Source organism: Camelus ferus, chromosome 19 (assembly GCF_009834535.1).
Source record: "Camelus ferus isolate YT-003-E chromosome 19, BCGSAC_Cfer_1.0, whole genome shotgun sequence".
NCBI lineage: Eukaryota > Metazoa > Chordata > Mammalia > Artiodactyla > Camelidae > Camelus > Camelus ferus.
Genome location: NC_045714.1, coordinates 4,527,029 through 4,548,561, shown reverse-complemented (window position 1 = coordinate 4,548,561; position 21,533 = coordinate 4,527,029). Strand labels below are relative to the sequence as shown.

The 21,533-nt window shown below is 51.7% G+C and overlaps 1 protein-coding gene across 1 annotated transcript in view; it reads left to right on the top strand.

The window, feature by feature from the left end:
- Positions 1-21,533, top strand: part of PREX1 (phosphatidylinositol-3,4,5-trisphosphate dependent Rac exchange factor 1) — a 175,746-nt gene that overhangs the window by 136,807 nt on the left and 17,406 nt on the right. The window contains exons 16-27 of the mRNA XM_032461329.1: positions 4,660-4,802; positions 6,478-6,570; positions 7,527-7,675; positions 9,327-9,412; positions 11,168-11,304; positions 11,998-12,109; positions 14,604-14,791; positions 15,083-15,244; positions 15,929-16,139; positions 16,562-16,838; positions 19,000-19,206; positions 20,552-20,640. Of these exons, the coding sequence (XP_032317220.1) occupies positions 4,660-4,802; positions 6,478-6,570; positions 7,527-7,675; positions 9,327-9,412; positions 11,168-11,304; positions 11,998-12,109; positions 14,604-14,791; positions 15,083-15,244; positions 15,929-16,139; positions 16,562-16,838; positions 19,000-19,206; positions 20,552-20,640 (1,854 nt within the window). The remainder of the gene's footprint in view (positions 1-4,659; positions 4,803-6,477; positions 6,571-7,526; positions 7,676-9,326; positions 9,413-11,167; positions 11,305-11,997; positions 12,110-14,603; positions 14,792-15,082; positions 15,245-15,928; positions 16,140-16,561; positions 16,839-18,999; positions 19,207-20,551; positions 20,641-21,533) is intronic.

The window sequence follows — 21,533 nt, the reverse complement described above, 5'->3', positions numbered from 1 at the left end:
GAGGAGAGGGATCGGTGGGGACAGAGGTCAGGCAGCGCCACTTTTCCCGGCCTCGCCCCTCAGATATGTTGCTCCTCTTGCCACAGGGAGAAGCGTGTAAGAGGGGCAGAGAGGTGGACGGTCCCAAGATGGTCCTGAGGCGGGAATGTGGGGAGAGGGAGGGAGAAAATGGCTCCACTGACAGCATTTTAAATTAAAACAGAAGTTATCCTCTGTGCCTGGCCTCCCTCTAAGAACTCTCCATGAATGAATGAGTTTAATCTTTGTGACGATCCTTTGATGTTGGTATTAATATCGTCCCCATCTATAAGTAAGGACTAGAAGCCCAGACAGTTAGGACACTTTCTCAAGGTCACACAACAGGGAGGAGCTGGGATTTGAACCCAGGCAGGCTGGCATCACAGGCCATAGGTCAAACATTGAGCTCTTTGGTCTTTCCTTGTGGCCTCCAGCGGAGTCCCAAGTCTCCTCCCCTTTCAGCAGGACAAGTGGACTTTTTTTTTAATTTTAATTGAACTCTAGTCAGTTTACAATGTTGTGTCAATTTCTGGTGTATAGCATAATGTTTCAGTCATACATTCATATATTCCTTTTCATATACTTTTTCATTATAGGTTACTACAAGCTATTAAATATAGTTCCCTGTGCTGTACAATAGAAACTTGTTTTTTTTTTTTTAATCTATTTTATATATAGTTGTTAGTATCTGCAAATCTTGAACTCCAGATTTATCCCTTCCCACCCCCCTTCCTCCCTGGTAACCATAAGTTTGTTTTCTATGTCTGTGAGTCTGTTTCTCTTTTGTAAATAAGTTCATTTGTGTCTTTTTTTAGATTCCATGTATGAATGGTATCATACGGTATTTTTCTTTCTCTTTCTGGCTTTCTTCACTTAGAGTGACAGTCTCCAGGTCCATTCATGTTGCTACTAATGGCACTATTTAATTTTTTAATGGCTGAGTAGTATTTCATTGTATATATATGCACCACATCTTCTTTATCCAGCCATCTGTTGATGGACATTTAGGTTGCTTCCATGTCTCGGCCATTGTATACAGTGCTGCTGTGAGCATTGGGGTGCATGTATCTTTTCGAATTAGAGTGCCCTCTGGATATGTGCCCAGAAGTGGGATTGCTGGATCATAGGGTAATTCTATTTTTAGTAGGACAAGTGGACTTTTCACTCCACCAAGGAGCCTTTCTCCTGTCTAGAACACTGCCCAGGGCCTGGTCACTTGCAGTTTCCCTTACCTGGGTGTCTCCTCCCCACTGCCAACTGCCCCCCCATCACTGATTCCGTGTTTCTGTTCAGTTGTCACCTCCCCAGCGAGACCACCTGACCAGCTGGACAGGCTCCTCTCCTTCCTCACCCTCTGGAGCTGCTCTGTCCCCGTGAGACTGATTCCACGCCTCCCTCTGTCCATTCTGTTTTCCAGAGGATGCCTTCTGCCTGCGGGCCCTGTGCAGGCTCTGGGGACAGAGGGTGAACAAGACAGGTGTGGGTCCTGCCCTCGGAGCCCACGGCCCCGTGTATGTGTGTGTGTGTGTGTGTGTGTGTGTGTATAGAGAATCACACAGCAGAGAGATAAGTACCTTTTCCAGGCTGTTATGAGCATGTGAGGAGGACTCTGGCTTTTACCCACGTGAGGCGGGAGTCCTGGGAGGGTTCTGAGCAGAGGAGGCACTGGCCTGACTGAGGTTTTTACGGGACCCCTCTGGCGGTGAGGGTGAGGGCGGCAGTAGGGGGGCCAGTGAGGGGATGATGGCCGTAGTCCAGGGGAGGGACTGTGTGGCTGGGACCCAGATGGTGGTGGCGGAGGGGTGGGACTCGGAAAGGCCTTCTGGCCCTTCCACCTCCCAGCTTCTGCTCTGTGCTCTAGCTCGGAGGCCAGCAGACTGCAGCAGGCCAGATAGTAGGTATTCCAGGCTTTGCAGGTACAGCTCAGCTGTACCCCTGTAGCCTAAAAGCAGCTGCGGGTGGCACATGAACAAATGGGCGGGGCTGCAAGGCAGTACAACTTTATTTAGAAAAACAGGCCCGTGGGCCCCAGTTTTCAGCCCCAGGTCTAGCTGCTGGACCTGCGGTCCGTTCAGCCAGAGAGAGATGTGCCCATGAGATGAATGGTCATCAGCGTGTCCCCTGCCTCGTAGTCAGCAGGCCTGCCTCACGGATTGCCCCTCTCCCGGCCTCCGTTTCCCCCTCTTTCCACTGGAGGCCTTGCCGTCCCCTCCCCACCTGAGCTCAGTGTGCCCGTGGCTCTGCAGGGCTGGGACTCACACCAGCTGAGAGGGCCAGGTCGGGCCCAGCCAGGGCAGCCTCGTCGATCCCGTCCATCAGAGGCCTTCATTCCCGAAAGCCGCTCTGCTCCTTGCGGGGCCCTCTCACAGCTCCGTCCCTCCTTCCAATCAGAACCTCTCATTTGTGGGGGAGAGTAATTAGGGGTCCACCCTGGCTGCTATTTTGGGAAGGCTGCTGGCCAAGGACGTTCTGCAGGGGGTCACTCCGGGCCACATCAGTGCCCACAGGGCCACTCAGGGAGAGAGACTGCAGGGCGTGGCCCTGGTCCCCTTGTTCCCTGCCACGAACTCAGAAATAAGCTAAAATAGGAAAGGGCCAAATGCTAGGGTTGTGGCTGCTGCAAAATGCAGGTTAGGGTGCGGGCTGGGCAGGGCAGGGGTGGGGCCTGCGGCGCCTCCTTTGGCATCTGACCCGAGCTGATGGGCCCCGAGGTGTCTCCAGGGAGGTGGTCCAGCCCTCTCACTTTGGTGCACCACTGAGTCCTCGCAGCCAGCCCAGGAGTTGGTGCCATCATCCCCACAGGTGAGGCGATTGAGGCTCCAGGAGGCTAAACAGCTGGCCAGGGGCCTCGAGTGGACATTGGGAGTGGTCAGCCCTCACCTGGCCTAGCTCCTGGACTCCGGGATTCCAGCTGTTTCCCCAGACATTTCAGTCGAGACACAACACCGTGCTCCCCCCGCCCGTTCCCAGACCGTTTTAGCCTGATGTTTACAGTGGAGGGGAGTCAGCCGGCCTCCCGGGGCCTGGCTCCCAGCTCTGGGGAAAGCAGCAATTTGTGTGTCTGTTCTCTCCAAGGAGGTAATAGAGGTGGTCTGAGGAGGCTAGCTGTCCCGGGAAAGGAAGGAGAAGGAAAGGAAGGCCTCTGATGCTTTTCGTGTAGTCACCAAAGTCAGTGGGCAGCCTCAGTCTTCAGGGACAGCGGGGACGGCTCGAAGCTAAGGCAACTGGTTGTTCTTCTTTCACAGGCCCACTGACTTCAGACAGCTGCTTTGATACCCCCTCTTTATATAAGTCACCTCTGTCCCCATCTCTCAGGCCAGCCTGGGGAGTATGGTGAAGAGGAGATGCCTGGGCTCTGTGACCTTGGGCAGTTTATTTAGCCTCTCGGGGCTTTAGTCTCCCCATCTGTGAAATGGGTGCAGCAGACCTTCCTTGTCTGTGGCGTAAACGGACCTAATCCTGTATCCACAGTGTGCGTGGTGCTGGTGGGTACTTAGTTAAATTGTAATCCACAGGGACTGTATCACATACTGGTTCTTACTGGTTGTTTTGATTCATTTTTCTGGCTTGTCTTAGAACAGAGGGCCAATGGCTTTTTCTGTGAAGGCCCAGATAGTAAGACATTTGTGGACCATACAGTCTCTTGCAATGATTCAACCCTGTCACTGTGGCCCCAAAGCAGCCCCTAGACAATACATAAGTAAATGGGTGTGGCTGTGTTCCAACAAATTTTATTTATAAAAAGAGGGAGTGGGCCCCTCTTGGCCCACAGGGACGTCTAAAGGGTCTGTTCCTGGTTATTAGTGAGGTTGGGCTCCTTTTCACATACTTGCCACCCACTTAGGTTTTCCCATCTGTTAATCACCCGTTCATATCCTTTGCCCATTTATCTATGAGTTTCCCAGCTTTCTGTGGTTGATTTATTGGAGTTTCCTGTCTATTCTAGGTTTTCCTTCCTTGTTGGTTTTAGACAGTACAGTTAGCTTTGCATCTTTGGCCTCCCTGTGGCCTGACTGAGTGGAAGTCCTTAATTTTATCCTGTTGCTCTTTGTTGCGGGGGGTGGAGTCTGGTTGCATGAACTCCTCTTCTGTTCTAGGACAGAGATATTCTCCTGCATTTTGTTGGTGAGCTTTAGTTTTCCCGTTCATATTTAGGTCTTTAACCCAACAGGAGTTTATTGTATATGATGTGAGGCAGGGATCCAGTTTTGTTTTTTTGCTGTGAGTGAGTCAGTTTCCCCTGTACCGCCCGTGGAATCTCCTCCACGTGATCATTCATCCTCCATCATGTACTAAGTTCCCATAAGCACAGTGTCCTCTCATGTGATTGCTGTTCTCCTCCGCTGGTTCTTTAATCTATTTCTGCTATAGTTCCACACGGTTTTGGTTACCATGACTTTGTAATATGCCTTTATAGCAGGTGGGCACATTCAGATTTTTCAAGAGACGTCCGAAAGCCAGACTTTTATGTGACATATCCTGATGTGTTAGCGCTGACACCTGACTCTGTTTAATAAAACACTCTACTGGCCAATCCAAAGTTGTCCAGGGGCTGGTTCCGGCCAGTGCCCGCCAGTTGGCAGATGCTGAAAGCTCCCCACGTGGGCCTGACCCCGTGCCTGTGTGTCTGTGGGTCTGCAGTGCTGGAGAAGAGCGAGTTCAAGGATGAGTCCCAGTACTTCCGCTTCCACGCAGACGAGGAAATGGAGGGAACCAGCAGCAAGAACAAACAGCTTCGCAATGACTTCAAGCTGGTGGAGAACATCCTGGCCAAGCGCGTGCTGGTAGGAGCAGAGCTCAGCTACGGCACCTTCCTTCCCAGACCTGCCTGCAAACCTGGGAACCGGGCTGCCTTCGGGTTACGGCTTGAGAAATTGGGCTCAGCTTTGAGCACCCAAGAGGATGGAGGATTCTGAGAGGTGGCTGGCAACACTGCCCAGAGATCAGGTCCCTTTCCTGGCCAAGACTACCCTCTTCACAGATGAGATGGGGCTTAGTGACCTCCCTTTCTTTTCCTTTCCCTCTCATCTTGTCCACCCCACTCCCAGCCTAGCCTTGTGCGGAGAGGGTGGCCTCCTGAAATGACTCCTCCTGCATACCAGAGGCTTGGGTCCTCTGGGCTGCCACCCTGTCTTTGTTTAGTTGCTGTAAACAGCCTTGCAGTTAACAGAAGATTTACCAGCCTGTTCAGATATTTTACCAGCCTCGCTCACCAAATCCTGTTTCTCTGCCTCCTGGTTGGCAGCAACCTCCATCTTCAGGCCTGGCCCAGAGCAGGCAGTCAGGAGAGAGGCTCAGAAGGTTAGGTCTCTTACCACAGCCGAAGTTGGGGCCAAAATCTGCCTAATAAGGAGACGGCTCCGTTAACTTCTCTCCTGTGGTACTAGTGGGGGCTGCTGTTTCTGATTCCCACTTCTCCCTCTATAAAGCCCACCAGTGCTCCCCATGACACTTGGGGTAAAACCCAGCCTCTCACCATGGTCTGCAAGAGTCTACCTGCCTCTCTGGCTTCATCTGTGTGCTCGCCCCTGCCTTGCCCCACCCATCCCAGCCATTCTGATCTTCCTTCTTATCCTCCAGTACCTTGGAACCTGACTCAGGGCCTTTGCACATGCTATGCCCTCTGCCTGGAGCACTTTTCTCTTTGTAAACTTCTGTTCGCACTTCATTCAGGTCTCAGCTCAGATATCATCTCCTCTGGCCCCACTGCCATGCCACATTCTGTCCCTTTAAGTGCTTTATTTTAATTCAAACTGCGGACACTCCCTGCATCACATTCTGTATTTCTTTCTTTCTTTGTAGTCTCTCTCCCCCACTAGACATTCAGCTGCGCAAGGGCAGAAACCGTCTGTCTTGTTCAGTGCTGTTTCCAGAGCCCAGTCAAGTACCTGGCACATCTAATAGGCAGCCGCTCAGCAAAATACTTACGTGAACAAATAATTGCATTTCTCTGTATCCCCCCCACCACTCACCCCCAGCCCCTCCCAGCCTTCTGTCGTCCTGCACTGGGGAGGGAGGCTCCTCCCCAAACTCCCTTCTTGCCCCCAAGTTCTTGGTGGCTGGACACCTTTGGCTTTATTTTATTTGTTAATTGTTATTGATCGCCTACAGTATGCCAGCGATGGGGAGATGGTGGTGCATAGAAGAGGAGGCTCTGTCCTCAGTTTGGGAGGAGGAAGGGGTGACAGGCAATGAAAAGTCAGCTAATAAATGGTCAGCCCCAGGCCGAGGTCCAAGCCCGGTGGTGTCTTCACTTGACAGATACATATTGAGCACCTACTGTATCTTGGGTGCTGTCTGTGCTTTACTTCATCCCACTGCACCTCAGCCCCCATCCCTACCCTGTATACCTCTGGGGCATGAGGATCCAGTAGGGTCACGGTCCCGTGGGGGCCAGGGTGGGGCTGGCTCCAGGCCTCCCTCCCTGCCTCACCTGTCACTCCTGCCTCGGGCCCTCAGATCCTGCCCCAGGAGGAAGACTATGGCTTTGACATCGAGGAGAAGAACAAGGCTGTGGTGGTCAAGTCGGTCCAGAGAGGCTCGCTGGCTGAGGTGAGGCCGCTCAGAGGGTGGGCTTTGTGTGGGTGGGAAAGTGGGGCATCTCTCCTCATTCCTCGAGGCAGGCCAGCTCAGAAAATAGGGGAATGTCAGTTGTTCCTCCTTGCTCATCACCCTTGTGGGGAAACTGAGTCCAGGGCCATCTGGTCTGCAGTCTCTAGGGAGCTGGAAGAGCGCCCCTGGCTCCAGCGTGCCCTCCCAGCACGTGCCACTGGCTCCCTCTGCTGGCCCTGTCGGGGAGGTGCAGGGAAACTACCCGAGGGTCTGAATCAGCTCTGATAACAGACAAAACTAATAGTGATCAGTGGCTTGAATATGGCAAGTTTGTTGCTCTGACATGGGTACAAGGCCTGGAGGAGAAAGGCCAGGGATTCCACCTTTCAGCTGTTCCCAGAGGGTGTGGAGGTGGGTGGGGGAGAGGCACCTGCCACCTTGTCCAGGTGCTCTGGTTGCTTCCGGGTAGTGATTAGGAATGTGCTTGGCTGCACGTAGCCATGTGCTGGCCTCTCGATAGCTGGAGCCGCGGGGCTTCATTTTTCTAGTGACTTCAGTTGTTAGAAGGAGGTGGTTCTGGGTCTTGGTTCGGGGTCAACATCTCTTGGACTGTCCTGGACAAGCTCTCGAGGTCACAAGGTGGCTGACCCAGTCCGATGCCTCGTGTCCTCACACAGCAGGGCAGGAAGCAGGGGCCGATTATGGCAGCTTCTCCTTCGGGAAAAGCGTCTTTCTTGTTAGCGCCTCCTACAGGCCTCCCTTCATAGCTTGTTGGCCAGAACAGGTTTCCCCAGCCCGTTAACTGTTAGCCACAGAGGAGAATGGGGCTGCCCTGGTGGGCTCACTATGATCACACTTGGTCCCTGGGGCCTGCTCTGTGCTGCCTAAATGCATTCAAGGCTCCTTCGAGAGCAGCAGAAGGGGCCAGTAACCCGTGTGCATGTCTCCCTGCCAAGATGGCCGGCCTGCAGGTGGGGAGGAAGATCTACTCCATCAACGAGGCCCTGGTGTGCCTGCGGCCCTTTGCGGAGGTGGAGTCCATCCTCAACCAGTCCTTCTGCTCCCGCCGCCCGCTGCGCCTCCTGATAGCCACCAAGGCCAAAGAGTGAGTGTCCCCAGGGGCAAGGGTGTCCGGCGACATTCCTCTCAGGTTGAGAAGTTGCCTGAGCCGTCCTGGCTCCCTGTGGACGGGACTTCTTCTGCAGGCTCTTGGCACATGCCTTCATTCAGTCAGCAGACATTTACTGAGTGTCCTCTGTGTGCACTGGGGCTTCAGGCTCTGGGGATCCAGCCGCATCTGGATGGATTCATTTCTACTCTTCACAGATCTCAGTCTAGATGGAGGGCAGAGCAGGAGACAGACAGGAAACAAAATAGAGAAGTAAGAGGCATCCTGGAGCAGTAAGTGTGGACCAGTGTGCAAGGCTGGGGAAGGAGGTGGGCCACGTGGAAGGACAGTGGTCAGGAAGACACCACTGAGAGCTGAGGTGAAGACCTGGAGGAGGTAAGGAAGGGAGCCAAGGGGACTTCTGGGAGAAGAGGGCTCCAGACAGAGGAAATGGGGAGTCAAAGGCCCTGGGGTGGGACTGTGGCTGGTGTGTTTGAGGAACAGTGAGCAAGCTGATGGGGCTGGAACAGAGTGAGTGAAAGAGAGGGGCAGCCAGTGATGTCTGCCTGACAGTGACCCGTGCACACGGTGAGGACCCTGAAGCTCCTGGGAGGCTCTCAGCAGAGGCGAGGTGTGATCTGATGGAGGTTCTGGCTGCAGGGGGAGACTAGATTGTCAGGGGCAGATGTGGAAGAGGGGGAGCGGTGAGGAGGCTGGTGGCCCGGCCCAGGGTGGCAGCAGTGGGGGTGGTGAGAAGTGGTTGGGTACCAGATACAGGCACAGGGAGAAGCATTTTCTATTTTAAAATGTGTGCATTTGGTTTTCACTTCTCCCTTCTATTTAAGGCAGGTGCTCTCGGTTTTCTATTGATGGGAGTGACGAAATGTTTTAAATAGGATTATTTCAGTAGAAAGGCAAGCCAGTTTAGGGAAAGTGACTGATTGGTTGGTATGTTCTGCAGTGGCAGAAATCACCCGGGTGGAATGTACCTGTTTCAAGTTTCAGAAATATCTGTGGTTTGAGAACAGGCCCCCAAGATGGCTTTATCTGGCAGGTGGGGATGATTCTGAGGCCCACTGTCGGGGGACCTGCCCTCAGTAGGGCAGCAGATGGCTGCATTGAAGCCCCTGGATTAACGACACCCACTGTCCACCCCTGGGCAGGTGTCGCCCGCCCTGCTCTGGTGTCTCACCCACAGAATGGCCAAGACCTGGCCTTCCAAACCATGTTCTGTAGGGGATACATGGACATTTCTCTAGAGTCAGCACCAAGATGTGCTGGGTCACTTGTCACCCCCCACCCCACTCTAGCCTGTGATTATGGGATAAAATGTTCACTGGCTGAAGTGCTGGCCTGGCCACCATGAGGCCTCCTCTCACCAAGAGGATGATGGAGAAGGTGTAGGAGGGTGATTGGGAATTTCTGTGCGGGGCCTGAATTTCCAAGAACAGGCCAAGTGGTTCTGTTCATCAAAGATCCTGATGCCGTGGGCTCTGGTTAAATCGGTTTCTCTATTTGGAAAGCTTGGTGCAGCTGCTGTTTTGGGCTGGATTTCCCAGAAGCCTGGGAATCAGGGCCCCCCAGGATGGCCCCCTGGGGTATGGGGAGTGATACCGCTTCACCTTATGACTGCTTTTGCTTGGTGCAGAGTCATCAAAGTCCCCGACCATCCAGAGGCTCTGTGCTTCCAGATCCATGGAGCTGCCCCGCCATACGTCTATGCTGTGGGGAGAGGTGAGCCAGAGCCTGAGAGACAGAGGGGAGCTTTGGGAGACGGGTCTGTGTGTGTGGTAGGAGCTGAGAGGCACCCAAACCATTTCCACCAGGCCTCAGCGTCTTAGTGTACCGTTAGCATTTACCTTCTTTGCTTGAAGCCGAGGCTTGCAAATACAGATGCCTGTGGGGTCAGACCGTTACAGGTGGGTAACTGAATGGAAGACACTAGGGAGTGGTGAGGACTATGACAAAGTGAAACAGTCCATGTGCACTTGAAAAGGGGGAGTTGTTCTCTTCTCAAGCTCATTATTGCTAGGCAGGAATGTGGGCCTCCTCTGATCAGATTTTTTTTTTTTTTAAGAAACCGGAAGTAGGAATTTTGGCCAAATTTCTTTGGCCAGCTCCAGCCCATAGGTCAACCATTTGAGACCTCTACTTTTTGTATTGCCTTCTCCTGGCGTGCTGTTTGAGGGGTTACTCTGTCCCGGAGAGGAAACCAAACAGACCTGAGATACTGGGTTCCCAATCCTCTCTCCACCCGAGGGCCCAACTTTTAAAGTTTAAAGATACATTGTCCACTCTTCTGGTCATAGTTATATTTTTAAATTGATTGAAAATGCATGTGATGACAGAAAGCTACTGAGAATCTGTTAATACAGTGGGGTTTTATTGTATTTGTCCCTTAAGCAGTGGTTCTCAACTGGGAGCAGTGTCACCCTCCAGAGGACATCCAGCAATGTCTGGAGACATATTTGGTTGTTACAACTTGGGGTGGGGGTGCTTCTGGCCTCTCATGGGTAGAAACCAGGATGCTACTAAACAGCCCACTGTGCCCACTGTGCTTCAGAGCAGAGAATTACCAGCCCACAATGTCAGTAGTGTTGAGGTGAGAAGCCCTGCCTTAGAGCATCTGTAGAGAAGGAGAGATGCTTATGGGTGAACTCGGCAAAAATACCAAAACAGCTGATATTTCTTGAGTCCTTAATAAGAGGTGGGCACATGGCTAAGTGCTTTCCGTGTTTTAACTTATTCACTGTCTCAGGAACCCTATAAGTAGATACCGTTAGTGTCTTTATTTTCCAGATGAGGCTACCAAGGCACAGAGAGGTTAAGGAACTGCCGAAGGTCACACAGTTGGTCAATAGCAGAGCCAGGGTTTGAACCCAGGCCTCTGGGGCCCAGGCCTGTACTCGTCCCCATCACTCCATGCCCACCTGTCACTCTCCTGTGTACAAAGCTTGACATTCATTTGCACTTCTAGACCCTTCATATTAACCACATAAACCCTGAGGTCCAAGACCTACAGTCTGGGAGTCATGGGATAGCTGAAGAAACATGCACTTGGAGTCTGGGACACCTGAGTTTGAAACCTGGCTTCTCCTAGGCACGTGAGCTTGAGAGAGTCACTTTGCCTCTCCGAGCCTCTGTTCCCCTGTTTGCAAAATGGGAATGATCCTGACCCCAGGAATACAGGTGGTTGTGGGACTTTAAAGGAGACGAAGCTCTAGAGTGAGGTGTTCCTGGGTTCAAGTCCTGCCTTCCTGGCTGTGTGACCTTGGGCGAGCTGCTACTTCTCTGAGCCTCGGATTCTTCTGCAAAATGGGAGCACGAGTCCCTGTCCTGCCCACTGGAGTAGGTTGGAGAGTGGCTCCAGGGTGGTGTCTGGGGAGTTGGGGTGGCGGGGAGGTTGAGGGACAGTGTTCATCTGGTTACTGGCCCTTGCCTGGCACTGCCCCAGGCTCTCTTTGCCTCAAGCGCTCCCATCCCCTTTAGGCTCTGGGGCTGCGGCTGCAGGGCTCTGTCCTGGCCAGTGCATCCTGAAGGTCAATGGCAACAACGTGATGAGTGATGGAGCGCCAGAGGTCCTGGAACACTTCCAGGCATTCCGGAACCACCGGGAAGAGGCCTTGGTGAGCTACCCAGCAGCCAAGGGGATCAGGAAAGCCCTGCTTGTTGGGGAGCGGTACTGGGAGCCACCTTCCCTTCTCTGGGGAAAATTCGGAACATACCACAATGTTTTGGGTTGGGTGGGGCTGCCTACCTGGCAGGGCTGAGCTGGGCTTGGGTTCTATGACCCCCCTGCCTCCCTAAACCTCTTGGCCTCAGTTTTCACAGCTGTGAAATGGGTGCAATAAGACCCTCTTTTCTTACTATGGAGGCACGTTGGGCAAATAGTCATATTGATGGTAAAAAAATTGATGTTATACTTGGGGGCTGGGGTTCTGTGGGAGGTGGTCCCATTCATTGGTTCATGCAATAAGTGTTTACTGAGCACCTGCTGTGTGCTTGGCACACTTCTAGGCCCTGGGGCCCCAGGGGAGACAAGGTTTCTGCTCCCGTGGATCTGATTTACATTTTCAAAGGCTCCCCACTTCCCTGGCTTCTGTGTGGAGTGTAGATTGTAGAGGGTGAGCACTGACTGTGACTAGAGGACCCTCAGGAAGGTTCCAGAGAGAAGCCTGGGAGGGCTGTCCACAGGTGGTGGCACTGACAGGCTAAAAGCCTGAGTTTTGGAATCAGGGAACAGTATGTACCTCGCCCTGTCCCTTCCTGCCTGGGCTCCTGGCATGGTGGCCGCCCCCCTTACTCTGCTCCCCTCACAGGGCCTGTACCAGTGGGTCTACCACACCCACGAGGATGCGCAGGAGGCCCGGGAGGCCCATGGTGAGGACCCCAATGGTGAGGGGGCCGGAGAGGAAGACCAGCCCAACTCAGGTAAAGGGACAGAAGAACCTTTGTGATTACATTGGGTTCACCTGGATAATCCCGGCTACTCCTTATTATAGTCAGCTGAGTAGCAACCTTATTTCCAGCTGCAGCCATAATTCCTCCTAGCCAGGTAACATCATGTACTCCCAGGGTCTGGGGATAGGATGGGGGCATCATTCAGGGACCGTTATTCTGCCCACCACGAGCTCCCACATTTTTCTCTCTAGCCCAGCCTCAGCCCTGGACCCCAGCCCTGTCTTTCTCCCTGACACCCTCTGGATGTCTAACAGGCATCACAAACTTAGTGTGGCCAGAATTGAACGCCTTACCTTCCTCTGAAACCTGTTCCTCCCCTCGGTGTCCAGTCTCCATCCTTCCAGATTCTCAGACCCCAAACTCAGAGTCCTCCTTGACTGTTCTTTTTCTCCTCTGTCCCACCACCTTGGTTCCAGCAGCATACCTCATTTCCTGTGCCTTCCCCGTGCGGCCAGAATCTGACCACTTCCCATCACCTCCACTGTGCCTGGCCCAAGCCACCACCATTTCTCACCAGGACTATTGTAGTAGTATGCTTGCCGATCTCCTTGTCCTGCCTTACCTCTCCCTCTGCCGGCTATTCTCAAAAAATAGAACAGAACCTCCCAATGGCTTCCACCCTATGCAGGGCAAAGACCAAATCCTCATCATGGCCTTCCAGGCCTGACCAGGCTCCCCAGCCTCTCCTCTCATCACTCCCACTTGCCCTCTCTGTTCCATCCACTCTAGCCTCTTGTTCTTAAATACCAAATGGACCCCTGCCCAGGGACTTTGCACTTGCAGCTCCCTCTGCCTGGAATGCTCTCCCCCAAGTACTTCTCACCTTGTACTCCTCACCTCACTAAGCTCTCTGCTCAAATGTTACCTAGAGAGACCACCTGGAGTGCTGTGATTAAGTAAGCCCCTTTTATCCCTCGGTGTCTCCTTATCCTCTTTTATTTTTCTTCACCGCATTATTAATTAGCATATGTCATACAGTTATTTGTTTATTGCTTTTCTTCATTTCCCTTTCTAGAGAATAAGCTTCCTGAGGGCAGGGGTTTTGTTTATTTCTTGCTGTATCCTCTGATCCTAGAACTGTGCCAGGCATATAGTAGGCACTCAGTGAATAGTTGTAGTCTGAATAATAGCCTCTTCTCTGCAGTCACTTGTCTGGACTCTGTGCCATACTTCTGCTGGGCTGGGGTGGGGACAGAGGCTGTAGAAAGACCAGGGGCTTTGGATGCCTCTGTGTCCACTAGCTCTGGGCTCCTTGCTGGTAACTTCAGGGTTAGCAAAGAACTGGGGTGTACAGGGGTGGCTGGGGAACCGTCCCCCACTGCTGAAACATACACAGCCTGGCAGAGGGATTCTACAGGGGACAGGTTGATGGGGACGGGGGAGAGGTCAGCTGGCAACTTCGAGCTCAGTTTATGCCCCTCTGGCAGGAAAGGCTCTGGGCCTCCTCCCCCAGCACGTGGGTGACCCCTGATGATGATGGTAGACCACGCTGAGGGGAGCCGGCAGCTTCTGTCTTTCTGTTCTACAATTAGAAGCATCTACTATGTGCCAGGTCCTGTTCTAGGAACATGGGAGACACGAGTGATCAAGGAGGACAGGGTCCCTCCCCTTAGGTCACTGATGTGAGGGGAGCCAGATAATGAACAAAAGAACAAAAAAATTGACAAGTGATGACATAGCATGAGGGTGAGGGGAGAAGGTGATGGTGTGTGTTGGGAGATACTCTTTTAAGCAGATGAAAAGGAAAGCAATTCACTCCAATAAATTGCCTGCTTTCTTCCTAGATATGCCACTACCTAGCTATGTGGCTTCTGAGGAGCCACAGTCTCTCTGGGTTCATGTTAATCAGGACTTAATCTCAGCTACATAAAAACATTGGCTCAGCAAACCAAAAAGTATGAGTAGGGCCAACAACCTTCAGGTCTGGCTTGATCCAGCACCTCATATAGTGAGGAGGCTCTTTGTTTTTCTCCAGTTCTCAGCTTTGCACCCTCTGTGTTGATTTCCTCCTTACATGCTGTTTTCTCCACCTGGTGGCTTTGATAATTTGGAATCCAGTTGAGAAAGAGAATGTCTCCTCTTTGTAGATCTAACAAAAAGTCCCAGACTTGACTCTCATTGGCCCAGCTTGGGTCACATGCTCGTTCCTGAATCAATCACTGAATAAGGGGAATCTAGTATGCTCCTTGGCCAAGACCTTTGTCTCAGGGGAGGGTGTGGGTTGTAGGGGTCCCCTTTTCTGAGCCACATAGACCGGGAATGGGGCTCAAGGGTTGATTCCTGGAAGGAAAATCTTCTAAAACAAGGAATGGGCGATAATGAGCTGGCAAAATAAACAGAACTGCAGCACAGGCTTCAGTCTCCCCATCTATTCAACATGAGCTGTCCATGGTGCTGGGTCAGGGGGCTGGCTTGGTGTGGGGTGGTGCCCCTCCTCAGGGCTGCCTGTCCCTTTGGCTTCCAGTCTTCCCGCTGCTGTCCCTGGGTCCCCAGCTGAGCCTGCACGAGGACAGCCCTGTGGTCAGCCTGACCGTGGACAACGTGCACCTGGAGCACGGCGTGGTGTATGAGTACGTGAGCACGGCAGGCATCCAGTGCCACGTGCTGGAGAAGATCGTGGAGCCACGCGGCTGCTTCGGCCTTGCCGCCAAGGTCTTGCTGGGCAGTGCCCTGCCCTGAGGGGGTGGAGCAGCCTGATCCCCACGTCCTCAGAGTTAGCCTGGAGCCCTGAGTTCTAGTCCCTGCCCCACCACTTGGTAGCTATGGGACTTAGGAGAGTGACTTGTTATCTCTTAGGCTTAGTTTGCGCACTTGCTAAATGGGCCAGTAAGAGACCTGACCTCACAGGGGTACTACGAGGCACACAGTAGTCACCACACATAAACCCCTGAACACCCGCTCTGGGGCACAGTGAGTGCTCAGTACCTGTTAATGTTTCCATAGATCCTTGAGGCCTTTGCTGCCGACGACAGCGTCTTCATGCAGAACTGTGGACGGCTCATGGCCCTGAGCAGTGTCGTGAAGACCATGTTCCACTATGAATTCCGCAACACCTGTGACACCAAGCTGGAGAGCATTGGCCAGAGGATCGCCTGCTACCAGGAGGTGCCCGCACCCTGCAGGGTCTCCGCGGGGGGTACTGTGGTTGTAAATGTCAACACCCAACCCAACTGAGCTTAAACAAACAGGAGAATTTACTGGTTTGTATTACTGAAAAGTCCAGAGGTAAACTTCAGGCATGGCTGTATCCAGGCACCCCAACAGATATCACACTAGCGCAAGAACAGGGTCTCCTTCCTTCTCTTGACTTTGTTCTTCTGTGCTGGCTTTGCTCTCAGGCAGGCTCTTTCATGTAGTGATAGGATGACCCCCGGGAGCTCTAGTCTTAGCAACCCCAGTAGAAAAGGAGCTTGATGAGAGCTCTTGTTGGCTTGGCTTGGGTCCCTTGCCCAGCCCAGTACCGATCTCTGCAGGGATAGGGAGGCAGTCTTACCTGAACCTCATGCACTGTGGTCAGGGAGAGATGGTTGCTCAAGGACAGCCCAGATGCAGCTAAAATGGGGAAATGAATGTGGACAGGTACTCAGAGGCCTCAGATCTCTCCAGGTCTTCCCTGAAACCTGGATCCAGGGAAAGGCTGTGCAGGGGAATTCACTTTTCAATTTGAAACTATTGGCGTTTTGTCCAATTTTGGAATGTCTTGCCTAGGCCAGGATAAAGTGGGTACTGGGGGTGGGCCAGAATTCCCAGACCCCTGAATCATGACCCCGTGTCCTCCACCTTTCTTAGTTTGCAGCTCAGCTGAAGAGCAGGGTCAGCCCACCTTTCAAACAAGCTCCCTTGGAACCCCATCCACTGTGTGGCCTGGACTTTTGCCCCACAAATTGCCACGTCAACCTCATGGAAGTGTCCTACCCCAAGACCACGCCCTCGGTTGGCAGGTCCTTCAGCATCCGCTTTGGTCGCAAACCTTCCCTCATCGGCCTTGACCCAGAGCAAGGTAACTGTGTCTGTCAGAAATTGTGTTCTGATCTCACACTACAGATACATGTATGAAGGCCAGCAGTCTGGGACTGGAATGGTGGCTCCACAGTCATCAGGGAGGCAGCCTCCTCCTTTCTATGCCACCATCTCTAAATGTTGCTTTTATCTTGAAAGATCCCTCATGGTATAGAATGGCTGCTGGAGTACCAGCCATCATATCTACATTATAGGCAGGAAAAAGATCACAGTAGTTACAAGCATATTAGCACCAGATGGAAACTTTTTTATTGAAGTAATTTAATGTAGTAAAAGAATATTTAAAAGGGAAACTTTTTTCATTTATTGGGATCCTTAAAAAGGGTTTGTATACCTCTGTCTAAGGGGCTTGTGAGTATCTGGGGGTTGTTTCCAAGTGAGCTCTCCCTCCCTCCACTGTAGGTCACCTGAACCCCATGTCCTACACCCAGCACTGTATCACCACCATGGCTGCCCCGTCCTGGAAGTGCCTGCCTGCTGTGGATGGGGACCCCCAAAGCCAGGGTCCCAATGACAGCAGCTTTGGGCCAGCCAATGGAACCCTTGGCCAGGAGGACCGGGGCCTGAGCTTCCTACTCAAGCAGGAGGACCGTGAGATCCAGGATGCCTACCTGCAGCTCTTTACCAAACTGGATGTGGCCCTGAAGGAGATGAAGCAATATGTCACCCAGATCAACAGGTGAGCCCTGGGCCAGGAGGGAAAGGCAAGGAATCTCAGAGTCAGGATTTCTTAGCCTTGGCAACATTGACATTTTGGGAAGGATCATTGTTTGGATTGTGTCCTGTACATGCTAGGCTATTAGTGGTTTCCCTGGTCTCTGCCCACTAGATGCCAGTAGCACCCCCTCCCTAAGCTGTGACAATGAAAAATATCTCCAGGCGTCAAATGCCCTCTCTGGGGGCAAAATCACTCACAATGGAGAATCGCTGCTCTAATGTAAGGATGGATGTAGGCAGCATCCTCAGTAGAGACTAGAACTATTTGGTGAAAGGTTTGGGGGGAACTTTATCTTTTAAACATTGCAGAAAGAGAGATGGCTGGAAATGATGTCCCTTTTGGTGCGATGTGTCAGGACACACATATAACACCCCCTACAAAGCGTTTTTGCCAACAGAAGTTGCACCATTCTTTGATCAAAGCTCTAGGTTTCACTATTCGGCTAGAGGATGTGGGGTATGGGGAAGGTGAAATGGCACTTCAGGGATGCCATTGACCAAATCCAGAGGGTGGACAATTCTAGATGACAGATGACCCAATTTCTTTAACAAATAAATGACAAAGGAGAAGCAGGTTCAGGGAGGAGGAGGAACTGTTAGAAAAGGGGCTTGAGAGACGTATCAACTAAATACAGCGAGTGGACCTGGTTTGGGTTCTGTTTCTAACATACCATCTGTGTGAAGGCACTTTTGGGACCATCAGGGGCATTTGAACACAGACTGGGGACTAGACGGTCTTATGGGGTGATGAATTTTGTGAGGTTTGATAATGGCAGACTGGTTATGTTTACAACAGTGTTTCTCAGCCTCGACACTATCAACATTTTGGGCTGGATAATTCTTTGCTGTGGGATATTTACTGGCACTCCAGTCTCTGCTCCTTGGATGTCAGCAGTTTCTCCCCACGCCCCCCAGCCCTGCTTCAGTTGTGACAGCTAAAAATGTCTCTGAACATTGCTAACTGTTTGCCTCTCAGGAAAGTTGCTAAATTGCTAAATGTTTCTTGGCCGGGGGAGGGTGGCACTCTGAGAACCATTGCTTTAAAAAAGAAGTCTTTATGTGTTAGAGACATGTATGGAACTGTGTATCAGGGGAATTATATGATACCTCAGGTTTGTTTTAAATACTCTAGAAAAAGAAAAAGCTACAGAGAAGACTGAGGGAAGAAATGTGGGTTCTGAGTTGCCGTTGTTGAAGCTGGCAGCTGGGTACCTGAGGTTCACCCTCCTGTCCCCTCTTCTTCTCTATGTGATAGAAATTGCCCATGATAAAAGAAAAAATAATGTGAGGTCCAGAGCCAGGACGCTGGCCCTGCCGCTTATTAGCTGTGTGACCTTGGCCAAGTCACTTAGCCTTTCTGAACCTTGATGTACTCATCTGCTAAAGTGGGGTTATTCATAACAGTGACCTCACTGAGATGTAGTCGGATTGTATCAACTGGGGTTTACTGATCACTTACAAGGCACCAGACACTTCTGGGCACTTTACATATTTTAACTCCCTTTATCTTAGGACATAGTGATGTTACTCCACTGTATGGACGAGGAAATTGAGTCTCAGAGTCATTTAATACTTAGCTTTAGGTCTCTAAACTAGGAAATGGTAGCATTGGGATTTGAATCTGGGGTCTGTCTGTGTTCAAAACCCATGCTTCTAATGGTTATGCTGTATGCCTGGGATTGACACACTGTGCCCTGTGGGCCAAATCCAGCACACTGCATTTTTTTTTAAGTAAAGTTTTATTGGGACACACCCATGCCCAGCCTTTTATGCACCGTCTGTGGTGCTGTCACAGCGCAGCGGCAGAGCTGAGTCGTGGGTAACCGGGACCATGTGCAGCCCTCAGAGACCACATTTCCCAGTCGCCTTCCTACTCCCAGGCCTTGTGTAGCTTGGCAATGAAATGAGACCCTTGTGTATCTCACCCCCTGCAGGAAGGCCAGTGTATGCGCATCTGCAGAGTTGCTGGCAGGATTTTCAGGGGAGGTTCACAGAGCATTTGGTGGCTCCCTCTGCTTAGGGTCAGAGGTGAGGCCTGAGGTCAGGGCCTTGCCCGGAGTCTCCATGGGGGCGAGTGAAGCCACAGGCTTGTGCCTTTAAGTTCAAAGTCTTTCCCCCCACAGGCTGCTGTCCACCATCACGGAGCCCACCTCGGGTGGGTCCTGTGATCCCTCCTTGGCCGAGGAGGCCTCGTCGCCCCCGCTGGTCAGTGAAGAGAGTGAGATGGACAGGACGGACCACGGGGGCATCAAGAAAGTGTGCTTCAAGGTGTCTGAGGAGGATCAGGAGGACTCGGGTCATGACACCATGAGCTACCGCGACTCCTACAGGTGGGGCTCGGTGTGGATGGTCAGGGCCACAGCTGAGGCCCCGACTCAGATGTCCAGACTCAAGGGACATTTCCCAGGAGGCGGTGGAATGGGGTGCTGTTACTAAGCCTTTTGGTTCTCGGGGGGGGGGGATCTGAGCCCCATAGCACATCCCCAATGCCCTCTTCGGGTCCCCAATCCCAAGCTAACATCTCAGGGCCTGTCCCCTAGTGGACACCACCCATCCGTTCTGCTTTGGTTCCATTCTGCACACACTGATGGATTGTGGTCATAGAAAAAGTCAGAATGTGCAGTGTGTTTTAAAACCAACCTAAGAGCTCTGGTTCCTGCAACAAACACCATTTATTTTCACGTGACTCAAGGAGGCTGAGATTTTTTTTTCCTCCTAACTCAGAGTATCTGAATTGTTTTCTCCTGGTTAACTTAATTATAACAAGATCAGTGAAGTCCTAATTAGTGGGTTAAATAGACTGAAAACTCAATTTCCTGTAATAAACCATATAGTGGGTGAGTGGAACTCCTTAAACACAAATAAACAAGCACTGTGCCCTCCCGTGGAAGGTGGTACAACAGCTGGCCGCGGTGGGTACGGGAGGGCCTTGGAAGGGCACTTTGGTTGTTTGTGGGCAAAACACAGAGCTGATAGAATCTGGCAAGAAATGCCTTTGGTCCTGTCCTCCAGTATTTTGATTCTTTCAGTCTTCGAGGGCCCTGCCTGGTCGGTGTCTCTTGGCGTCTGTGTGATGAGACGGTCTGGCTGCCGGGGTGCTGTGTGTCCTTGGAGCCTTGTGTCCGATGACCCAGATTTCTCCACCTTGATGGGTTTCCATTCTTACTTTTTTGGGTCCTCTGATGTTTCTTCTTGATTGTCAGAAAGGTGAAGAATTTCAGGATTGTGGGTGTTGATTCCTGATACCGTCTGAGTTCCTGGGACACAAGCTAAGCAAACATAGTCCTTGTTCTTAGGAGGTATCCTGCCAGGCTGGGGTGACAGAACACAGAGCTGCGGGTTTGAGTGTGGCGTGTGCAGGTGTGTGCAGGGACAGGGCTGTCCCACGAGGGGAGTGACAGGAGTTACCCCTGAATGAAGATGATTCACTGTCCACCTACTGTTTCTGTGTTTCTGTTTTGGGATCTGGAAACATTTCCCCAGTGTCAGCCCGAGAAAGCCCTCCAGGACAACCTTCCCTGTCTCTGAGGCTGATGATCGGCCCACACTGCTCTCTCTGGGCCAGTCGTTTATCCGAGAGTTTTGTCTACACTTCAGAAAAGTGGGTTCCAGTGCTGGGACCAGAGGCTGTGAGTGGGATGGTCACTGATTCCCTTCCTCTCTGCCGCTTTGCAGCGAGTGTAACAGTAACCGGGACTCCGTCCTGTCCTACACCAGCGTGAGAAGTAACAGCTCCTATCTGGGCAGCGACGAGATGGGGTCTGGTGAGTGCAGAGGCTCGTGCTAGGGGAGAGGGGCCCCCAGCGAGATTTCGTTTTGTTTATTTTTACTTTGTTATGCTTTACTCCACATGGTATTATTTGCTGTTACTTTGCATGGGATGGGGGTGGTTTTCCTTTCATTCATTTATTCAGCACGTTTGCTGAGCATCTGTCATGTGCTGGGATCACAGCAGTGAATGCAAAGACAGAGATCCCGGCCCTCGTGGAGCTGACGTGCTCCGTGAATGTCATGGACACAGACCAAACAAAGACATACACGATGCGGTTACAGGTTGTGATGAGGGCTCCAACGTCGCTAAAACAGGGTGACCTGATGGTTTCCATAAATGACACATGCTTAAACCCAAAATTCTAATGACACAGAAAAGTTCTAACGAGGTACATGAGAATAAGCCAGAATCTCAGCCTTTCCCCCAGCAGTGACCACATTTGGGGATCATTGGTGAACGTGTATTTCTGCTCAGATGTGGAGAAATGTGGGTGGATGGTTGGATGGTCAGACAGACATAAGTGAGATTTTATAAATTAGATTTTATGGTACTTGCAATGTTTACTTAAAGACTGGAGTTTGCTTTTACTTTAGTTTCACTGATTTCAGCTTTTACAAATTACAAATTTTGTTTTGTGAGTAGGACATACATCCTCGTGGTTCGTAACTCAAAAGGCGTGAGAGGGTGGCTGGTGACTGACCTCCCTCCCACCCCTGTTACCCGGCCTCCGGGCTCCCACTGTCATTGTTGACCTGTGTGTCCTTCCAGAGGTGGTCTGTGCATGAAAGTTTAATTTTAATCATACTTCAATTCAACAAAAAAAAGAAGCTCAGGTAAACTCAGAGATACTGCTGAACTTTAGATAAATATTTCATCACATGAGAT